At 38.6% G+C, this 19,598-nt stretch overlaps 1 protein-coding gene across 1 annotated transcript; it reads left to right on the forward strand.

The window, feature by feature from the left end:
• Nucleotides 1-889: 889 nt before the first annotated feature.
• Nucleotides 890-4,977, forward strand: LOC141830222 (calcium-dependent protein kinase 20-like). Its single transcript, XM_074717705.1, has 8 exons — nt 890-1,612; nt 2,190-2,313; nt 2,494-2,637; nt 2,746-2,898; nt 3,283-3,395; nt 3,555-3,722; nt 4,158-4,388; nt 4,615-4,977. Exons 1-8 carry the CDS (start codon nt 1,121-1,123, stop codon nt 4,780-4,782), a joined length of 1,593 nt encoding a protein of 530 aa, XP_074573806.1. The 5' UTR covers nt 890-1,120; the 3' UTR covers nt 4,783-4,977.
• Nucleotides 4,978-19,598: the final 14,621 nt, after the last annotated feature.

A 19,598-nucleotide genomic window follows, 5' to 3' on the forward strand; every position in this document is an offset into this window, starting at 1 on the left:
CTCCTCCGACGTTCGCTGCTTCTCCGCCACTGTTCACCGTCGTCCGACCACCAACGGCCGCCGGACCGGATGCGTTGGAAGGCCAACTCGCCGGCGCTCCGGCCGGACCCGGATTCCCGCCGGATTGTGGCCGGAATCCGGCCGAAATCCGGCCAAAAACGTGACAGAGCCTCTGTTGGGCGATTCCGGCCGAAATCGGCCGGATTCCGGCCGAATCACGGCCGGAGACCGGTCGCGGTCGACGCGCCCGGCGTCGGCGCGTCGACCGCGGCCGGTCTCCGGCCGTGATACGGCCGGATTCCGGCCGATTTCCGCTGAAAGCGCCGAACAGATCCTCTGTCGCGTTTCTGGCCGGATTCCGGCCGGATTCCGGCCACAATCCGGCCAGAATCCGATGCCAATGTGTGCGCCGTTGAGTTGTGATTCCAACGAGTCTGAAATTGCGGCCAACGGTGATCGGACGGCGACGAACGACGACGATGAATGAAGGGGAGGATGACTTTCCAATCTTACAATAAAATGTCAATTTAAAAAATGTGAAGATATTTTAATGAAACAAATAAATTATAGAAACAAGAGGGACAAAATATAAATATTTGCTAAATTTTAGCTGTCAAAATGGTAAACAAGACGAGATTTTGGCGCCCCGTTTGCTCCTTTCCTTTTCCAAGTTCGTTCGGCAGGAGACTTCACCCGCACTCGCCGCCGCCCACCTGCAGTGCTGGAGCGTTCTAACTTCCTTCGCCTTTCTTCCTTCTCTTCCAAGTTCCGATCTTTCCTAATCCATCATTTCTAGATTCCGGGAATCAATCCCATAAAAACCCTTCCTTTGCCACAGTTGGGATTGCAGGGGTAGATACAACGCAGAGATTGGGAAGAGCTCCGAAGCTTCGTCCGATTTGGAGGTAACCAGAAGAGTAGAGTAGTGGTTTTGAAAGGAGCGAATCAATAGATTTGATTTTCCTGGAAGTTTGGGATTTGGGGACGTTTTGCTGGTAACTTTGGCGAAAAGACTAGACTTTTTGTGATTATTTTCTTTTTGGGGAAAAGAGTTGATCTGATTGGTATAATCTGAGGAAGACGAAAGCTTGCATCCTGGTTGAAATCTCTGTAAACTCCGATGGGTAATTGTTGCGCCGTCGCCGTCGTTTCGGACAGCATCAAAGAGGGTCGGCGGAACCCTTACGCGGTCGATCCCAGCCGAGAATCCCAACCCAGGCCCACTCTCGAGGTCCTTAAGCATCCGACCGGCCGCGACATCAAGAGCTGCTACGACCTCGGGCGGGAGTTCGGCCGGGGGGAGTTCGGCGTAACCTACCTCTGCACCGACAAGCACACGGGGGAGCATTTCGCCTGCAAATCCATCTCCAAGAAGAAGCTGCGGACCTCTGTCGATGTCGAGGATGTGAGGAGGGAGGTGGAGATCATGAAGCATTTGCCGGAGCACCCCAACATAGTGAAGCTCAAGGATACCTATGAGGATGCCGACTCCGTCCACATCGTCATGGAGCTCTGTGAAGGTGGGGAGTTGTTCGATCGGATTGTTGCGAGGGCGCACTACACCGAGCGGGCGGCTGCTATGGTCATCAAGACGATCGTTGAAGTGGTTCAGGTACATACTGCTCCTTTCAGAATCTATTTGCTATTGATTTTTTAGCTCATTCATGGAGATCAATCGCCATCTTTTAAGAATTGCGTGAAAAAAGTTATCGAAGAAATGAATATATCTTAAAAAGCTGTCTTCTCTGATTTCTGTACCATTAGCATCTGGATCTCTTTACGTTGTCAGCATCTCTTGCCAAAAGCTTCTATTATTCCGTTGGATATCCTTGTTGACAATCCAATCTAAGATTTTTTTAATTACTTGATGCTGTATTAAATGGTTCTGCCTCTGCCCATTTGATTTGTGGACTCACTTTTTAGTTGTATGTTTTCAAGAATTCACAATACACTTCCATTTCCTCCATTTTGCAGCAATCTGGTTACTAATTATTCCTACTCTTTGTAGGACAGGATGCCAAAACTTTTGTCAGTTCTTTTAATCAAGTTAAATTCTTTCTTAAATGCAATTCTAAGTCTGTTCAAGCTGGATTTGGAATTTTGACTTGATTATTCTAAAGTATACGACTTAAAATTGTGTTGTTTCTTTTGAATCTGCAATGTATTGATGTCTTTCCATGTCACCACAGAATTGCCACAAGCAAGGGGTGATGCACCGAGATCTCAAACCTGAGAATTTCTTGTTTGGAAACAAAAAGGAAAATGCCCCTTTAAAAGCAATTGATTTTGGGTTATCTATTTTTTTTAGACCAGGTAATTTACAGTTTGAAATGATGAATACTTTTGATACCATCTTGGCTTCCAGTTTCTATCTTTAACAAGAAATTTAAATCCATAAATCCCTGAGTTGCAACTAAGGTTCATTTTCCAGAGTACTTGTTAACCAAGCAACTATGCATTCTATTATATTCTAATTATCTTTTTGTTGGAAAGGTGAACGCTTTGAAGAGATAGTTGGCAGCCCTTACTACATGGCCCCAGAGGTTTTAAAACGAAACTATGGCCCAGAAATTGATGTCTGGAGTGCAGGAGTTATACTTTACATTCTGCTTTGTGGTGTACCACCGTTTTGGGCAGGTAAATTTTGTTAGTGGAAATCTGAGCAGGAAAAGAAAACACTTTTTATTTGGTGTTATGTTAGATAGGCCATTAAGCATCCCTTAGTCTGATATAATGATCACACAGAAACCGAACAAGGCATTGCACAGGCAATCATTCGCAGTGCCATTAATTTTAAAAGAGAACCATGGCCCAAGATTTCTGATAATGCTAAAGATCTTGTCAGGCGGATGCTTAACCCGGATCCTAAGACACGTTTCACAGCTCAACAAGTGCTTGGTAAATTTTCATTTCCTATCTGTTCTTATGTCTTGTGACTCTAGCTGACAAGTTGAGAGTGGAATTGTCGCTAAACTAAATTAAGTATTCAGCATGTTAAAAACACAAAATACTACTTCGGGAATCAAATTTTTATAAGGAAAAAGTAATTATGCCAGGTACAATTAATTTGATCTGGTTTTCAGAAAATCAGGAGTTCTGTCAATCCTATGCTATAGCTTTCTCTTGTTTTTAGCCATTTTGTGGAAATTGATTCTGTATTCCTCCTCAAATTCAAACTGCATACTTTTTTTTCACTATGTTGTAATGTCTGTTAATATACCTATGCTTTAAGAAGTGATATTTTCTGTATTCTCAAAGTTTTCCTCATGGTTTACATTACAGATCATCCTTGGCTGCAGAATGCCAGTAAGGCACCCAATGTAAATCTTGAAACTGTTCGGGCAAGACTCCAGCAATTTTCAGTGATGAATAAATTTAAAAAGAAAGCTCTTAGGGTAAGAACATTTCCTTTCAAGAAGGGTTCTATTTTATATTGATGATCGACATTTGTGAAGTTGATGCTACATATATTGACATGTTTTCCCACAAATTTCATTCTAACATCAAAGACACACCAAATATTATGTTCATTCTAAAACTGTGCATTGCTGCAGGTGATAGCTGAACACTTGTCAGTAGAGGAGGTTGCTGACATAAAGGAAATGTTTGAGAATCTGGATATCAACAAAAAAGGGCAAATAAATTTTGACGAGTTAAAATATGGTTTACTTAAGCTTGGACACCAGGTTACTGATTCAGACGTCAAAGCAATAATGGAAGTAGTAAGTCCTTGCTGAAGGCATAAGCTTCTTTTATCCCTTTGATTCATAAGTAACTTGTTCCTTTGCGAGTTAATCTCATGACCAATCAATGGTTTCATTTGAATCTCATGAAATGATGAGCATGAACATGCAGCTTCATTATTGCCATTGTCCTGCTTTTCTTGATTAGATGAACAATGAAAAGAAATAATGAACAACACTACTCGAATCGGTTCATGCTCATCCTGGAAAGGAACATATAGAGTAGTACTAGAAAGGAACATATACTGTTTGTTCAAACCACTGTACCGCAGTGATAATCTGTTTATAGAGTTTGGCTGAACATATACCAATCTACAAAACTATACTCTCATTGCCTGAGTGTAGATACAAATAAATGCTAGTCAACAACTTGAAAAATTCTCTTCTCTAGACTTTTTGCCTTCCTCATGACAGGCTGATGCTGATGGAAATGGTTTCCTCGACTATGGAGAATTTGTTGCTCTCTCCATTCACCTTAGAAGGATTGGAAACGATGAGCACCTGCAGAGAGCTTTCCATTACTTTGATAAAAATAAGAGTGGATACATTGAAGTTGAAGAGCTCAAGCACTCCTTGTCTGATGACTTAGGTCCAGATCATGAAGAAGTCATCGATGCCATTATTCGTGATGTAGACACTGACAAGGTCAGTTCCCAACAGTAAATGTTAGATATAAATTTTCCTACGTTTCTATTTCAGCTCTGTTTTTAGCACCTTCACGGAGTCTAACAAAGTTAGGCATTATATTTATGCATATGTAGGATTGTTTTCAGTTTTCTTGTGGGATGTTGAGATTCACAATATTTTATTTCTGGATGATAGATTGGAAAATATTCACGTTGATTTTTCCCCCCTTTATTCTAAATCTCAGGATGGGAAAATAAGTTTCGAGGAGTTTGCTGCGATGATGAAGGCAGGTACAGATTGGAGGAAAGCTTCACGGCAGTACTCGAGGGAGAGGTTCAAAAGCCTTAGTGCAAAACTGATGAAAGATGGATCTTTGCTGTTAAAAAGTGAGAGGAGAACTGAACCAGCCTAATATGTTGACTTCAAATTTCAGATCCTTTTGCTTGTTTGCGTTCATCTTCATAATTGTTTCCAATCTGATTTGGGATTCTTTGGTTTCATCGACATAGCAAGGGGATTCATTGTGAGATATGTGATTGTAAGTATTTGCCATTCTATTGTGGTGTGCAAAAAGTGCTGCATTTGCACAAGTTTTGAATGACAAGAGTCCAACTGGTAAACCTTATACACAGTACAAGGTCTTGTTCTAGTACTACTTCTACATCCTAATTTGTGGTCATATACATGTTATGCTTTGAACAAACACTACTCGAATCGGTTCATGCCCTAGCTTAACCTTGCTATGCGATGACTTTTGACTCATCCGCCATAGCTTAAAGACTCATTCATTCAATAGTTGAAATCACAAGTGATTCTTGATCTATGTAAAACTTTATGGTTTTTTCCCCTTTCATCCTCATTTTCTTCGGAATAACTTATAATTTTTTTTTAGATTTGAGGTTCACTTTTCAACATAAAATAAGAAAAGTGGCACCAAAGATTCTTTTACATGATTTTTTTTTACATCGTCTAGGCTTAATCTCATCTAATTTATTTATTTTGTTCTTGTTCTAGTGTTTCATATGTTTGTTTAATGAAATTTGCATTCTATTTGGCCTTAAAGGGAAATACATGTTCAAAGAAGGAAGAATTTTTTGATCAAATTATCATGTTCTTGTATGTCTGTTATGTAAGACTCATTCAAAAGGAATCAATAAACATTATTATCATATGCATATTTAATAAATATGGAATCAATAGTTGTGATCCTATCTTTACTATTTTTTGAATTAGACATTAATATTTTAATAAGATGCCCTATAAATATTTGTAAAAAAATTTCATTCAAATTCATAATTCATAGGGCACCAAAAGATAATTGATTATTAATGCAATTTCTCCTCTCACATGTTCTATAACAATTTAAAATTTAATAGAAGAGCATTCATCATTTCTTTGAAGGTATAATTTTTTTATTTTAGTAACAATATTTTACTGAGGAGATTATGGAACTGTTGTTTCATGTCTAATTTCATATTCAATACAAAACTCAATGAGTGGTGATTCATGTTCACCTTCTCGAATATTTCTTACCATCTTAATTCTCTTATTAAGTGGACTTTCAATCTCATATCATCCCAAAACCCCTAAGCACATAACCCTCTTGAAGTCTATAATGTATCAATTGATTGTTAAATGCTACCAATTGATTGATACACCTATTTCAGCATTCTAATAGTCAAAGTTCGCCTAAACTTCTCTACCCCTATTTCTCGATTATCTCATGTCAAATGAACCTCCTGTTCCCTAGACTTGTGTGCCTGGAACTTCCTCGTGTATGGGTCTTTATCTACTCTTACATCCAATCCCGCAATCTACTCAAGTTTTCATCTTTTGCCAAAAATCTGATCTTCGACCTTCTTAGACTTTTCTTGTCTTGTATCTGGTCTTCCGACCTATACATGGACTTCTTCTTGCCAAAAATTAAGTATTCGACCTTCTTGGATTTTCCTTATCTTGCATTTAGTCTTCCGACTTACATGGATTTTCCTTATTATGCACACTCGTAACACAAATGAGATTCATCTTATTAACCTAAACTTAATAGTTGTCAATCATTGAAACTTCTCACACACTTCCTTCATGTTTGTTGAGGCACTAGTGAGTCTAAAATGTTGTCTATAATCTATAGATGGTCTTAGATATCCAATTTGTTCATTAAGCATTTTTAACTAAAAGAATTTCATGAACCTAATCATTCTAAATTGGACACCCAGTGAATCTACAATGTTGTCTACAATCAATGGATGGTTTCAAATGTCTACATCAATGACTCTAGAACGATACAATCTATAGATAGTCTCATATGTCTAATTTTGAATGTTTTTATCCACCAAGTACTTTTTTGACTAAAAACTCTTGACGGCCAGCCCTAAACACTCTCCGAGTTGGATATCTCATGTCACCAATGATGGACAAAACTGCTCTATATTTCCTCTTACATCGGCTAGACAAAATCTTATTCAATCACACTTGAGGAAACCCAAAGGAAATATATTCATTGATGTGTTTAGACAAAGATGTTTTGATATTTTATATGTTTTGATTTTGTATACCTTTTCTCTTGTGTTTTATTTTCCATTAGTTCGTATAAATTACCCAAATTTTTTTATAGATATTGTGGATGATTTTGACCATTTCAGTACTTATAATTAGTTGGAGACCATATATGACATATTATGGCTCTACAACTGCACTATTTGGAGATGTGTTCAAGGGGTCTTATAACTCTTATGAGTGTGTCTTGATCCCTTACTTCAAGGGTTTTGCTAGCTTACTTGCAATAAGTTTGTATTGTTTGAGGCCTTTTTTTTTTTTTTCATAATGATTGTTACTAGCTAACATGTTTTCTTTGTACAAAGCTTGGTTCCTCTAGAACATGCCTATACAAGGATTTAGGCATCTAGATGATCCTAGGTTGTATACGTGAGGATTGCCATATCAAATAGAATCAGAATAAGAAAATTGTTTGTAGATGTCCTATCTATCTAAATAATTTACTATTGTCTAATTTATCACTTACAATATACTATCTACATCACATCAAACCTCAAGAATATGTTACACCCCTACATAGATTGGTAGAATATCTTGATTAGACTCATGCAAGGATCAACTAAAGAATGAAGAGCTAATGAGAGGAAATGAAGATCCATTTGAAACCCTTCTCATCCTGAACCACAGCCTACCATGCACTACGCTAGGAGAAGACACAACAGATCTTGCTATGACTACAAAATTATTCTTGATGATATATCATTGTGGATGAAAATGGTCCTTTAAAGAAATAGGACCAGGAAGACCATGGAGAAGATGACAAGACAACATGAGGTGGAAAAGCTATGGCTGCATATAAAAGGGGAGGATGAGAGAAATAAGGTGGAAAGGCGAGGGGGGGGGGGGGGGGGGGGGGGGGGGGGGGGGTGCCTGGGAGATGAGGAGAAGGAATCAATAAAGAGAGGTTGAAGGCTCAGTTGAGCCAAAATCAAAGTTAGTTGAGCTTACTTTGGTTCTCAGGTTTAGGAGGTGACCAATCTCCAATCCAAAGGTGAGTTTATACTTAACTAACAACACACAACAATTATCATTAAGGAATTAAATCCCAATTAAGTGATCTAATGCTTGATACGTGAAGGGGATTTATACTATTAATGTGGATTCACGGTATAGATCCAATAACTCGGTTCATTAACATTAATGTGTTGTCAATAGGTTATAGGCTTTAAGTGGATGGGCAAAGGTATATAAGGAGAAAGGTCATACTTAATTTAGACATCTTAATCTTGATCTGGACTTTGGCTTCTTCTTCTTTTTCCTCTCTTCTCCATTGAGAAGGAACTTTGATTGTTGTCCATTCTTGCAGAAGACTCCGCTGCACTTGCAAGAACTCCGATCAACGATAAGTAAGGCGTAATGGCGTTGGTTTTCGATTCAGGTCAGCCCTTCAGTTGTCATTGCATTCAAATTTTCAATTTTAGCCTTATAGATAATGATAATTAGATCCTGTAGATGCATCATTAATTTAGTTTGATGTATTGCTATTGCTTTTAATTAGTGTCAGAGCTTAGGAATAGCTTAGGATTATTTTTGAAAATTTGGTACAATACATCGTGTTTGCATTCAATTCCATTTTGGAATAGCAAATCGATGTATATGCATCGAATATAGCATTGGATAGACTAGGATTTTACTTATATTTTGAGTTTTTCGCATTATCCCGCGAAGAACATAATGAATGACAACAGAATTAGGTTTTTCCACCGCCATTCTCGAGTTGAAATTATCACGTGCGAGCAGTAGAATCCAAATCTCGAGACCATCAATCGACTAGGATTACCAGTCGACTATTAGACCGAAATTCAAACACAGAATGCAATCAATTTGACTGAAGCATTTGACTGATAACCATCAATCAACTGCCATAAAATCCTAGTTGACTGATGTACTCGAAATTCCGTACAAAAGCTTTTTGATTCGATTGAAGTATTCGACTGATTACCATCAGTCGACTACTATAAAGTCTCAATCGATTGTTGCTCATGAAGTTGCGCACAAAATGCAATCACCTCGACTGGAGCATTCGACTAATTACCATCGACTGTTGCTCATGAAGTTGTGCATAGAATGTTTTCACTTTGATTGGAGCATTCAATTGATTACCATCAATTAACTGTTGCTCGATAACTCATACACAACTGATAGACTCAACTGTTGTTGTGCAGTTGAGTGTTAATAGTGATCAATCGACTGATGTGTTTAGGAAATGACACATAAGGAGTATCGATCGATTAATGACCATGGGCAGTCAACTATTGACAATATCAGTCAATCGACTGATAGCTAATTAACTACGTTTTCAATAGTTTTTTCAAGATTCTTCTTCGTGCTTACTACTTAGTCGAGTCAGTACTATCACCAAAGCAAGAACTATTGGAAAGGCTTGGGGTATTTATGTAGATAGATGTATATCCATGCTAAAGATAGTTGGCCCAAAGGAAATCATTTTTTATGTTGGATGTATGTTTAAGGATGCTTACAAATTTAGTTTGGCTTCTAAGTCATGGGCATAGTATGTCGGCCGAAAGGAAGGGTCACTATGTGGTCAATTAAAACTATTGTAAATGATAGCTGAAAATATAAGCTAACTAAGGAAATTCATAAATAAAGTATCATGTGCATAATGTGTTGGCCCAAAGGAAGACGAGTTATATGGCAGATGAAAATAATTATGAGTTGTTTGAGGAGTATCACTAGCAAATTACATTTTAGTCCAAAGACTTAATGTAATGTTATAATTAATATCCATAAAGTTACATGTCTTGTTTGTTACATAATGTTAGTACACAACTATAAAGATACAAGCCTTGTTTGTTAAATAAAGCTATGTTCTTTGCTTTTGTTTATGTAACACTCTCAATATCTATCAATTTAAATAATATCTCCATACTTACCAACATAAATTTTGATTAATAGAAAGAGCATATTATGATACTATTAGGCTGCATAAATCTAGACTTTGCATTAAGACACAATCGTTTTGCACCTTTATCTAATAATTCCACTACAGATCAAAAGGTGATTTATGACAAGTGAGAGCGATCTAATTGCACGAGTCTAATGATCATAAAGATGTCTATTCTGGAATCAATTAGAGGTTCGATAACTGAGAATGATGGTGTTAAAATCTTCATTAGGTTAGCAGACCGATTTGCCTCAAACAAAAAAATCAAGACTACCACACTTCTCACAAAGTTGGTGTTCATGCAGTATAATGAGAAGGGTAGCATAAAAGAATGCATCATGAAGATGTCGAATTTGGTTACCAAACTTAGGACAGTAAAGTTAGAAATTTCAAAAAGTGTCCTTGTTGGATCTCTTGAACACGGCTAGAGAGGGGGGTGTGAATAGCCGGTCACCTTTTTTGCTCTTCTTGCTTAATCTTTGGTTACGCAGCGGAAATATCAACTTAATCAGAGGCAAATGAAGATCAGCAAGCTAAGACGAGGATTTACGAGGTTCGGAGATAACTTGCTCCTACTCCTCGGCGTGTCCGTAAGGTGGACGACTCCTTGATCTTTCGGCAGATCAAACCCCGGTAACACCGGCTAGAAACTTTCTCCTTCTCGGTGGAGGAACCTCTCCACAGTTTGTCTTAAACAGATATGAAATATAGCACAAGACAAAGGAGAACTAAAGGTGCGTCAAAGACTAAGAATGAGAAGAACAACAAAGACCGCTTGCAACTCAAGCCTGTCTCTCCAAAACCAGGACGTTGCACTTCTTCTTCCTCTAGCTTCGACTAGCAGATTGATCTCAAGATTTCAGAATAGTACTTCAAAGAATGAACGTTCAAAAGTTGTTTTCCTCAGCGCTTCTTCAACATCTTTATAGACCTGCATCCTCGATTACAGTGCCCAACGGACTTCTGCCAAAAGCTGCAGCCACCCTTCCCTGCCAACCGCAGGTACTGCTACCAGCTTGCGTGCGCCGTTTACCTGTAATCCTTTTTGCAGAAAAGACTGTTCGAAGATTGCCTTGGAACTTCCACTGTTCATTTGAAATATTTCTCCCATACCTGTCCTGAATACCTGCACACTCAAAAGTAGCATTAGAACATTCCAATATCAGGACAGAATGAAAGAAAGCAATGTAACAGTCATGTCCGAGCTTAGCTACCAAAGCATTCTCGGACTTATCAGGTTCTGAGTCACAAAGACTCCCTGATGATCGAGCTACCAAAGCTCACGGTCCCGAGCCGAGCTACCAAAGCTCTCCCGGACCATCCCGGCCATTCGCACCAAGCTCCCGGCCTAATCAGGTTCTGAGCCACCTAGGCTCCCTGAAGTCGAGCTACCAAAGCTCACGGTCCCGAGCCGAGCTACCAAAGCTCTCCCGGACCATCTCGGCCATTCAGCACCAAGCTCCCGGCCTAATCAGGTTCTGAGCCACCTAGGCTCCCTGAAGTCGAGCTACCAAAGCTCACGGTCCCGAGCCGAGCTACCAAAGCTCTCTCGGACCTATCCCGGCCATCAGCACCAAGCTCCCGGCCAATCCGGTCCTGAGCCACCAAGGCTCCTCCTGGACCATCTCGGAGACAAGCCACAAAGGCTTCCTCATTCTCACCCGAGCACCAAGCTCTACGGTCCTGAGTCACCTAGACTCCTCCTGGACCATCTCGGAGACAAGCCACAAAGGCTTCCTCATTCTCACCCGAGCACCAAGCTCTACGGTCCTGAGTCACCTAGACTCCTCCTGGACCATCTCGGAGACAAGCCACAAAGGCTTCCTCATTCTCACCCGAGCACCAAGCTCTACGGTCCTGAGTCACCTAGACTCCTCCTGGACCATCTCGGAGACAAGCCACAAAGGCTTCCTCCATTCTCTACGAGCACCAAGCTCTTGCTCTCGGTCCTGAGTCACCAAGGCTTCCTGGACCACTCGGAGATAAGACCTACAAAAGCTTCTCATCCGCTTATGAACTCTCTTCGATCTTTCATAAATATCAAATTCCCGATCAAGATCGACTTCTCAGACCTCCAGAATTCACTCAGAAATCAACTCAGAAGGAATCTCGGGAGTAACCAAGAAGGCAAGACGGGTTTGGGTGATCGACCAGCTGGTCGATCACCTAAGGCTGATCGACCAGCTGGTCGATCAGGCACTATCTGATCGACCAGCTGGTCGATCAGGGCTGATCGACCAGCTGGTCGACCAGGCTCAGCTGATCGACCATGTGGTCGATCAGCAGAGCCTGGTTTCACTTCGACCACCTGGTTATCTTTCAGATTTTACCCCTTTTTCAATACCTTTCTCCCGGCCATTGTTACCATCTCCCGGCCTCATTGATTCCTACCAGGATAACCTATTTCCCGGGCAAACCCTTATCCATAGGATCTATTCCCGGGTAACTTCAATTCAGGTATTCTTTAACTCCCGGGACATCCTTAACTTCCTTTTCTCGGATGAAAGTCCTTCAAACCACGGTACAGGCTCTATGTTTCCTGACCAGGATAACCTTTCCCGGGCAAGTTTTCCTCCTAAACAGAATGAATTAGAGGAAACTCCCATTCCCGGGAGACCTCTCTTTTATTTAACTAAACTCCGAAACCTTCTCCCGGCTCTATACTAAGGTCATGTTCTTCTTCCCGGTCAACCTTTCTTCTAACTAGATTGATCATGGTCAGGTCAATATAAACATTTCCCGACCATGTCGGTGTGAACCATTCTCAACTTCTCCCGGTCGAGGTAAACTTAACATGATATGCCCGGCTAGGATTTCCATCTCCCGGTCAAGCCTGAATACGTCTTATATGACCAGGGTAATTTCTCCTTGAGACTCACCCGGCCAGTGAGATCTTCTCCTGGTTTCACCTTTCCTAGTTAAGTTCATCTTTCTTCCCGGGCAAGAGCTTGCCAGTGGAACCTATTCCCGGGCAACCTCTTCTCTCCCGGTTAAACCTTCCGGGGTAAATTTTCTCTCGGTCAAAATGGTATTCTCCCGGAAAACTCACCAACCAACCCAGGAGCTAAGAAATCTATTTAGAAACCAGGTATCCCGGGCAAGTTGTCAATTTCCCGGGCGACCTTTAATTTAACTTTCCTAACTCAATTCAACCAGGTAAAGCTAAACTTAAATCATGATTAGTTAATTAATCTTTGTCAAACATCAAAACAGACTCAGGTCTGAGTGTTAAATGAGCTCATAGCTCGAGTCAGACTCAGGTCTGACTAGGGTTAGACTGCATCAACAATTGATGCTGAAAGATTCATCTATACGAGAACTGACAAGAAGGTGAAAGTAGAGCTGATAGGTGTCTTTATATTTTGTTTAGGAAACTATGTACTTTTGAATTTGGAAATACATTTGTAGTATCATCATTTAGACAAAACTTAATTTCTATTTCAGGTTTGAACAAATCTGGATACACTTGTTTATTTGTAGATGGAAAATTCAGTATTTTTTGAAATCCTATTTTATAGTATTGATTCCTTGATTGACAAATTATACAGATTAGACACTAAAACTCATACGAATGATATTGTAATGCATAGTATACGAAGCGTGGTTTGATGAGTGAGAATTCATCCATATTATAGCATAAACATTTACGGTATATCTCTAAACAACGCCTAGAATGGTTAATGTCACTAGGAATTCTCAATTCCCTTAATATGTTAAATTTTAGAATCTGCATTAAGTATATTAAGGGAAAGATGACTAACAAAAGTAATAAGGATTTAAGATGGTGTAATATCTTAGAGCTAATACATACGGATATATGTGCTTTATTCCCTAAGGCTTCCTAAAACAGTTAAACATACACGACTATCCCAATACGAATATTTGTACCTTATTTATGAGAAGTTGTAATCCATGGACATGTTCAAAATCATCAAAGCCGAAGTTGAAAATTAACTTGGTAAGAAGATTATGGTTGTCAGATCAGAACGTGATAGTGAATATTATAGTAGATCTGACTGATTAGGTGAACAATGTCATAGGCTATTTGTGAATTACCCTGTTGAGTGCGGAATTGTGATGTAATACATCATGTCTGGGACCCAATAGATTAGTATAGCGTGGTAGATTTAACTAATCAGAACAATGTCATAGCCATTTGTGGATTACCTTGCCAAGTGTAGAATCGTAACGCAATACATCATACCTGGGACTCCTCAATAAGCGACAAAATCAAACCCTAAAAGATATGGCGAGAAGTATATTGGCATTTTCTTCTCTACTGAAATCTTTATGAGATTAGACACTCAAGACTGTGGTTTACTTACTCAACAGAATTCCTAGTAAGACAGTAACAAAATTCTCATACAAGTTGTGGACAGATAGAGCGCTTAGTATTAGACATCTACATATCTAGGGTTATCTAGCTAAAGTTATGCCTTATAGGCCTAACGAAAGGAAATTAGATGCAAGAACTGTTAGTTGTCATTTTGAAGAATACTCTGAAAACTCAAGGGCCTTTTTCAACACCTTGAATAGATCATTTTTCAAGACAGATAATGTCAAATTCATTGAGGATGGTGAGAGCGATAAAATTAGGGAATATCATTTGAAGAGAACATTGATGATCCTAATATAGTAACTACTAATGTAATTGATAGTGAAATGGTTATCATTCTATATACATTGGAAGCTGCACAACCGAAAGGGGTAGTGGACCACGATATTCTCGTATCACCTCCAATTCAAGTGGAGGAGACGTTAGCTCAAATAGAGATATTCTCTCATACAATTAGGTTTGACTCTCATTGTCTAAAAGGGTAAAATATGTTGATTGTAAATTGATATTTAAAATTAAACGGGATTCACAGGAAAATATCGAAAAGTATAAGGCTCACATTGTCACCAAGGGATTCAATAAGGAAGGGGATATTGATGATAAGGAGAATTTTCGGAGGGTCTCAAGGATGTCTGTATCTCCACAATGGCATGATATTGTCCACTTTGGGCCTAAGCCCTCATGGCTTTGCTCTTGGGCTCTCCCCAAAGGCCTCATACCAATAGATATCTTCCATCCTTTTAAATCCATGATATTTTCCATGTGTTTTAGATGTGGGACTATGTTTGCACCTTTGCAACCCAACAATCCCCCCCTCAAACAAAGGACCACAGGCCCCCCTTCAAACGGAAAGCTTCCGTTTGATGTCCGAAATCCTCGACCCAACAGGACTTCCTGCCCCTCAGTCCACCCTGACCTACTAGGACTTCCTGCCCCTCGGTCCACTCGACCTACTAGGACTTCCTGCCAAGCCGACCAATCTTCCTGCCCCTCGGTCCATCCGACCTACTAGGACTTCCTGCCCGGTGTCTGGTCCTCTTGATTCAGACACGGGATCACCCACTTCCTTTGTTTAAGGTTCAACCCACATGGTTAGATCCGGATCATGGCTCATCCGGCGGTTAGTCCGGTGAAGAGCGACCTCGCTCTGATACCAATTGTAGGGTCTCTAAGGATGTCTGTATCTCCACAATGACATGATATTGTCTACTTTGGGCCTAAGCCCTCATGACTTTGCTCTTGGGCTCTCCCCAAAAGGCCTCATGCCAATGGAGATATCTTCCATCCTTTTAAACTCATGATCTTTTCCATGTATTTTAGATGTGGGACTATGTTTGCACCTTTGCAACCCAACAACTTTTTCATCGATTTCAACGAAAGACTCCTTTAGGATAATCATGACACTTGTAACTCATTATAACCTAAAAACTCTATCAAATGGATGTAAAGACTACATTTCTCGATAGAAATATTGAGAAAACTATATACATTGTGTAGCCAAGAACTTTGAATCAAGAGATTCAAAGAACCTAGTACGTAAATTAAGTCCATTTATGGGTTAAAGCAAGCATTTCGTCAATGGATTTGAAAGTTTAGTCAAGTGGTTTCTTCATATAATTTTAAAGAGAATTCAGTTGATCAATGTTTGTATGTCAAGTTTATTATATTTGTTCTGTATGTAGACGATATATTATTAGCAAGCAATGATAAAAATCTGTTGCTAAAAACCAAGTCATTTTTATCAGATGAATTTGAAATGAAGGATCTTGGTAATGCAACTTTTGTTTTAGGCATACAGATTGTTGATGATCGTTCAAGATGTACACTTAGACTTTCACAAAAAGTCAATATAGAAAATGTGCTTATTCGGTATGGCATGCAGAATTGTACTCCTAGGGGCACACTTGTGTCAAAGCATGATAAATTAGTTTGTAGCAATATCTGTGCCATGAACTTGAAATTAAGGAAATGTAACAAATCCATTATGCATCGACAGTAAGGAGTTTAATGTATGGTCAAGTATGTACTCGTTCGAATCTTGCGTACATTATGGGGATGTCAAGCAAATATTTGAGTAGCCATGAACTAGAGCATTGGAAAGTTGTAAAAAGGATTACGCGGTATTTGCAAAGAACTAAGGATTACATGATTACATATTAGATATCAGGTCATCTGGAGATCATTGAATATTTATACTCCAATTTTACTAGATGTCTAGCTAGTGGGAGGTTCACCTCAAGTTATGTCTTCATGTCGGCAGGAGTAGATATATCATGAAAAAGCATCAAATAGACGTTAATAGTCACTTCTACTATAGAGGCAGAATGTATAGCCTGCTACACATCTTCTAACCATAGGATATGGATGTGGAACCTTATCATAAGGTTACAAATCATTGGGGGCATTGACAAGGCATTGAAAATCAACTGTGATAATAAAGTTGTAAAATTGTATTCCAAAAATAATCGCATTTAGTCGAAGTCTAAACACATCAACATAAAGTTTCTAGTGGTTAAAGAAAGAGTTCAAAGTAGTGCAATCGGAGAACTTTGAGTCGGATGATTCAAAAGACCTAGTATGTAAATTAAGTTCATTTATAGCTTAAAACAAGCATTTTGTCAACGGGTCTAGAAGTTTGATAAAGTAGTTTTTTCATACGATTAAAGAGAATTTAGTTGATCAATGTTTGTATATCAAATTCAATGAGAGCAAGTTTGTAAAACTTGTTCTGTATGTGGATGATATATTGTTGACAAGCAGTGATAAGGGTCTGTTGCTAAAAATCAAGTCATTTGTATCAGATGAATTTGAAATAAAGAATCTTAGTGATGCATCTTTTGTCTTAGGCATACAGATTGTTAATGATCGTTCAAGATACACACTTAGACTTTCACAAAAAGTTAATATAGAAAATGTGCTCATTTTGTATGGCATGCAGAATTATACTCCTAGGAATGCACTTGTGTCAAAGGGTGATAGATTTAGTTTGCAGTAATATCTGCGTGATGAACTTGAAATTAAGGAAATGCAGTAAATCCCTTATGCATCAACAATAGGGAGTTTGATGTATACTCAAGTATGTACTCGTCCGGATCTTGTGTATATTATGGGGATGTCAAGCAGATATTTGAGTAAACCTGAACCAGAGCATTGAAAAGTTGTAAAGAGGGTTATGCGGTATTTACAAAGAACTAGGGATTACATGATTACATATCAGATATCAAATCATCTGGAGATCATTGAATATTCATACTCCATTTTTACTAGATGTCTAACTAGTAGGAGGTTCACCTCAAGTTATGTCTTTATGTCAGCAGGAGCGGATATATCATAGAAAAACATCAAATAGATGCTAATAGTAGACCCGATCACGGTTCAGAACCGACGGTTCGACGGTTCATGGCAGGTCGACCCTTAACCTTAACCGCCCAAGACGGTTACGGTTCACGGTTCGGAACCGCCGGTTCACGGTTCGGTTCACGGTTCACCATGGTTCGCGACGGTTCGAGATTATTATATTAAAAATTTTAAAATTTAAAATTTATTAAAAAAAGGGCTTGCACTTATTAAGTTGCCTACGTATCCCCTTAGGGTATAGGGGAATCAAAGCCCACGTAGTTCTTTTACATTTCACCCTTTTACATCACTCACTTCCATTTCCTCCCGTTCCTCCCGTTGTATTCGTTCCTTCCGTATCAAATTCTTCGGCTTCGTCTTCTGAAAGTTGCATTCCTTGGATTCTTTTCTCGGCTCTGGTCCAATCGTCGAGTAATGCTTGGGCTTCCAATGAGTCGGGAGACATAGTTGATCGCCGTTCATCTAGTATGTTGCCGCCGGCACTGAATGTCTGCTCCACAGCAACAGTTGACACTGGACATGCTAAAATTTCTTTGGCAATTACGGAGAGAACGGGAAAGCTTTGAGCCTTCTGTGACCACCACTTTAAAATATCGAAATCTTCACTATCTGCTTCATTAAAATCAAAAGAAGTGGTAAAATAATTCTCAAGTTCCTGTGTGGAACTTGAGGATCCTCATGGATGTTTCGTCCGTTCTTTTAATAAAAGTTGTGCTTTTGAAAGTTTTAAATTAGTACTAATAGTTTGTTGTTGTGTTTCAGAAATATTAGTTTGTATTCCATATTTCACATAATATTGATTATAAATATCACATAAATAATTTCTAATAATATATATAATACTAGCTGGATCAGGAGAAGAAGGATCTTTAACAGGAATTAAAGCGTCATAGTATAAAGTTAGCATTTCTTGTAAAACTTCTAATTTAAATCTAGGATCTAAAGCAAATGCAACTAAATAAATTTCAAGAATTAAATAAAAATATTTTTCCCATTTAGTTTTCATAGCTAATATACAAGAAGTTAAAGCTTCATTATTGATATGTTCATTTAAAATTAATACTATACTACAAAAATTCACTAAAACTAAATGAGCAGTGGGATAATAAACACCGGAAAGTTGTTCGGTTGCATCATTAAATACTTTTAAAATTTCACAAATATTACTACAAATATTCCATTGTTGTGAAAATAAATATATATTAGTATTACTATTTTCTGCAAAAAATAAACATAATAAATCTTTATATTGAAATGAATCTTATAATAATTGATATGTGGAATTCCAACGTATTGGTACATCACGTGAAAATTTTTTAGGTCTCATTCCATTAGCTCTACAAAATCTACCCCATTGTTTCATCATAAATGGATGAGACCATAAATATGAAATTGCGATTCTAATTGGTTTAATATAATTTTCTAAAAGTCTTAATCCATCTTGAACACATAAATTTAAAACATGACATATACAACGAATATGAAAAAATAAACCACCAATAACAGGTTGGCAAACAAATTTTAGTTCATCTATAGAAGCGGTATTAGAACTAGCATTATCTAATGATATTGAAAATATTTTATGAGTTAATCCATATTCTTCTAAAATTAAACATAATAATTGTGCAATGTTATGGGCAGTATGTGATTCATCAAAAACTCTATAAGCTATTAACCTTTTTTGGAGGATCCAAGAGCTATCAATCCAATGACAAGTTACACCCATGTAAGAATGAGTTTGCCAATGATCACTCCAAATATCGGCACATAAAGAAATTTTATTATTTAATTTACTAAATTCATCAATTAAATTCTTTTTTTCTTGTTTTACTCATTTTTTTAATTGTACGAGTAAGTGTAGTCCTAGGAACACGTTTAGCAGATGGATCCATATTCCGTCGGGTGCTTCGTTTCTACATGTCGTTTTAACGATCCATAGCCACCGCCGGCTTGGAATTTGTAGGAAGCATTGCAATGCTTGGATTTCTAACGGCATTTCTCCCGATGGAAGAGTGACTTTCTCAAAATGTTTAGTAAAAATAGAAGATTTTAGAGGAGGATTATCCCGAACCTT

This window comes from Curcuma longa, chromosome 5 (assembly GCF_044706935.1).
Source record: "Curcuma longa cultivar G26 ecotype Majalengka, Jawa Barat chromosome 5, ITB_CL_G26_1.1, whole genome shotgun sequence".
NCBI classification, from domain to species: Eukaryota; Viridiplantae; Streptophyta; class Magnoliopsida; order Zingiberales; family Zingiberaceae; genus Curcuma; species Curcuma longa.

Coding starts and splice junctions, on each gene's coding strand:
- LOC141830222 (XM_074717705.1), top strand. CDS start 1,121: ATGGGTAATTGTTGCGCCGTCGCCGTCGTTTCGGACAGCATCAAAGAG. Junction 1,613..2,189: donor CGATCGTTGAAGTGGTTCAG/GTACATACTGCT, acceptor ATGTCACCACAG/AATTGCCACAAGCAAGGGGT. Junction 2,638..2,745: donor TGTACCACCGTTTTGGGCAG/GTAAATTTTGTT, acceptor ATGATCACACAG/AAACCGAACAAGGCATTGCA.